Raw genomic sequence first — 3,817 nt, 5'->3', positions numbered from 1 at the left:
GAAAAAAGATGCACAATGAAATATATATTATAGAATTTCTTCTAGATTTGGTTTGGATATGAGAAGGTTATTGACTTCTTCATCTAAAACTTCCTTAACTTTCTTTGTTATTCACCTTCTCATTAGTTGCTAATAGATAAATCTTTTTTTCTTATTAGAAACGTCTATTTCTAAGTTTAAACAAATTTAGACTCTGATATGCTGGTGGGTAGCTCCGTAAGTAGGCTTTGAAGTTTAGATCTATATCACACCAAACAACCTTAAAATATAATATACTTCTGTTTTTCCGTTTCCCATAGTTGACCATTTCTGCTGTCACTTGTTGCTATAATATAGATACACTTGTTCTCATCATATTTAATGAAATTTGACGTAGCATACATTAATAAAACTGACACTATCAAGTCATCTTTATCTAGATAATAAACATACCTGACGAAAAAGACCATTTTTACATTTTGAACAACAAGAATAACGTGTGTACACACCAATAAACATATATATTATTTAGAGCAGCACCACACAAAGTGAAGATAATAAGTTACAACAGCAACTTTGAGAACAAAAACATTTAGAATGAAAAGGTCGTTGGTTTAACGTGAAGTGGTACTTTCTTTGAGACAACAAGTCCAAATATTTCGGTCATATCTATGTCTTGTGTATCAGTTTCTGGCAACTTCCAATCAAACCAATAAAGAAGATTAGCAAGCATATACTCCATAGAAGCATTGGCAAAGTTAATTCCAGGACATCCTCTTCTCCCAAAACCAAACGGAATAAACTGAAAGTCTTCTTGACCTTTAAAATCAACTTCAATATTTTCAAATCTCTCTGGCATGAACTCTTCAGGACTTTCCCAGAATTTGGGATCCCTTTGCATTGCCCATGAGTTGATATATACCGTTGTTTTTGCCGGAATATCATATCCTTTCAGTTTTACAGCAGACATCGTTACTCGAGGAGCCAAAAGAGGAGTTGGAGGGTGTATTCTTAGAGATTCTTTTATCACGCACTTTAAGTAGTGCATTTTCTTAATGTCACTTTCTTCTACATTTGATTTATCACCTACAACTGCTCTCACTTCTTCTTGTACTTTTTTCATTATCACTGGATTTCTTAAAAGCTCAGACATAGTCCATTCTATCGCCGATGAAGTTGTGTCAGTGCCTCCCACAAACATGTCCTAAAATAATACAATAGTTAAATCTTCTTCAGATCTGTTAAACGGTTCATTCAATTCTCAAGGAAGAATTGTAAATTAAAAGCTTTTAATATTGTAATAAATTCAAAAAGATACTTTACATTCTATTAATATTGTAAATTAAAAGTTTAATTAATAAATATTTTATTACACGATGTTATATGAAAATCACAGACTGTAAAAAAGAAATTTAATATAATAATAATTTAAATTAAATTTTTCAAAAGAATGAATGTCTCAAGATCATATGTCACTCTCCAACACCAAATTAAATATGGAATAAGAGTTTGTTTTCTGTCCTTACCATTTCGTAATTTATTGTTAGATTTTGATAATCAAAGTTAACTTTGAGAACTAAAAACAACAATCTCAACAAAACACCAATAAAACAAAAAAAAAATCTTTTAAAAGGAATCTAAATCTTACGTGTTATATTTTTAAAATGAATTGCCAAAACGAAGGTATTCATTTATATTTTAGGGTTATATATATATTCGATAACCAGGAATCATTCGATAATTTTTCAGTAGCAAAAAGTGGATGATGATGGATTTTAAATAAAGAAAAGTTGCCATAATTATTTTCTCAATTGAAAAATTATAGTTATAGAAAATGAATTTTGAGCGTGAAATATCATCACTAAACGTTACCGTTAAAATTGCTTTGATGTCATTTTTGGCGAGGTCGACGCTGAGCGTGTTATCCTTATGAAGTTGGAGGAGGACGTCCAAGAAGACTTTGTTTTTGGAGTGTTGACCTTCCCTTTTGACGCTCATCTCTTCTGCAATTACCTCATCAAATAAACTATCCAGTGCTTGAGCAGTGGCTTTGTATTTCTGAATTTTTCCAGTAACAACATCAACCCAACCCAACCAAGGAAAGTAATCTCTCACTGTGAAAGCTGTGAGATGAATCATCACTTCCCTTGCTAACTCTTTCACTCTCGTGTAACCATCTCCTGCAAACTTCCTCCCAAGAGCACATTTGCACGCAATATTATTTGATGTTGACACAATCATCTCACTTAGATTCACAACGTTTTCATCACTCTTGCTAGCTTCACGTAGCTTCTTCACCAACTGCGCAACTTCTTCTTCCCTGATTGCTCCAAATGATTGCACCTTTTTCGTGCTCAGAAGTTCAAGCACACATATTTTTCTTTTCTGTCTCCAGTTTTCTCCATAGAGTGCAAAAGCAAAGTCTGTGCATCCATAGAGTAAGATATTTGCAGCAGTGTTTTGGGGTCGGTCCGAAAAGGCTAGGTCATGTGTTTTGATTATTTCGGCGAACAAATCTACAGATGAAACGACGAGGGTTGGAGTTTGCATCTGTCCCAACTGCAACATCATTATGTCTCCATATTTTAGAGAGAGATCTCGAAGAGCTCGATGTGGCAGTGTCCCAAACTGATGCAGATTGCCTATGAATGGGAGCTTTGGGGGAGATGGTGGCAGATTCAGATTGGTTTTGGGTTTGGATCTTCTTGCGAGCTTAAAGAATAACAGAACACTGATGAAGAAGGAAAGAGAAAGATAGAAGGTAGAAGAGAATACTCTTTCCATTTGCTCATGAGGCCATTGTTTAAGAGCCATTCTTTTTTCTCACATCTGGTAGTGTTAGTCCATCAAAGATTTATAAGCAAACATACGTAGCTGCTTGGTCGTTGTTTTACTTGTTCTTCGTTAACTAATTTTATTCAATTGTTGCTGTTTTACTCTTCCTTATTAAATTCCCTTCTTATGCATTCTTGGAATCCTTGACTTAAAAATATACTCTTATATATTATCAAATTTTATATTTTAAGATTAAAAGTATTTGAATAATTTTTTTAATTCTAAATTAAAAATAAAAATTATTAAATACTCTATATTCAAAGTATATATTTTTTATGAATAAAGAATTTTTTTGTCGATTAAAATTTGGTATACTTCGAGACTTCAAGGTTACTATAAGTTAACAAACGTCACACACACACACACATATATATATATATATATATATATATATATATATATATATATATTAAGTCACAAACTTGACATTGTGTCTCCTTTCTTATATGTTAGAAAGATGTTTTTAAAATTCTCTCTAATATTGATATATTAAGGATATCAGTATTACAACTTTGGTGGTTGTAAGTAAACTTTTACTTTTATCAGGTTTGAATATATTCAATATGTTATTATAACATTATTCATTTTCAATGTTTAATGTTTTACATCGTATATGTATTGACAGGATCATTTCAAAAGACCACACGATTTAGCAACTCATTTTTTGAAGTTTAACATACAACACTTAACGAAATATTGCTTAGTAAGTGAAGCGTCTAAAATAAATGCTTACTAAAACACTGATAAGCGCAAGCAAATTAAAAATGACATGTCAAAATTTATAAAAGTCAAAATTATGTTTGATAAAAAAGCATGTCTAATAAGACAAGTAGTGTTAAAAGTTGAATATATTATACTGAAAAGCACATACTTATGCCAAACTTTAAGTTCTACATAACATGCCTAACTTTTCTCTTAAAGTAAGAACATTAAGTGCATGAACGTATTGCACCTCTACTTTCTTTCTGTTTATATGTGGATAATGACAATACCAAACTTTATT

The 3,817-nt window shown here is 31.5% G+C and overlaps 1 protein-coding gene across 1 annotated transcript; it reads right to left on the bottom strand.

Annotated features, from left to right (window-relative positions):
* Positions 1 to 337: 337 nt before the first annotated feature.
* Positions 338 to 2,825, bottom strand: LOC124841337 (phenylacetaldehyde oxime monooxygenase CYP71AN24-like). Its single transcript, XM_047317588.2, has 2 exons — positions 1,852 to 2,825; positions 338 to 1,183 (listed from the first exon to the last, which is right to left on the bottom strand). The coding sequence occupies exons 1-2, from the start codon at positions 2,791 to 2,793 to the stop codon at positions 572 to 574; spliced, it is 1,554 nt and encodes a 517-aa protein (XP_047173544.1). The 5' UTR covers positions 2,794 to 2,825; the 3' UTR covers positions 338 to 571.
* Positions 2,826 to 3,817: the final 992 nt, after the last annotated feature.

The sequence above is a fragment of the Vigna umbellata genome, chromosome 1, assembly GCF_029865625.1.
Source record: "Vigna umbellata cultivar VRB3 chromosome 1, Vumbellata_1.0, whole genome shotgun sequence".
NCBI classification, from domain to species: domain Eukaryota; kingdom Viridiplantae; phylum Streptophyta; class Magnoliopsida; order Fabales; family Fabaceae; genus Vigna; species Vigna umbellata.
The sequence above is the reverse complement of the archived record's forward strand: the minus strand, read 5'-3'. Positions and strand labels throughout refer to the sequence as shown.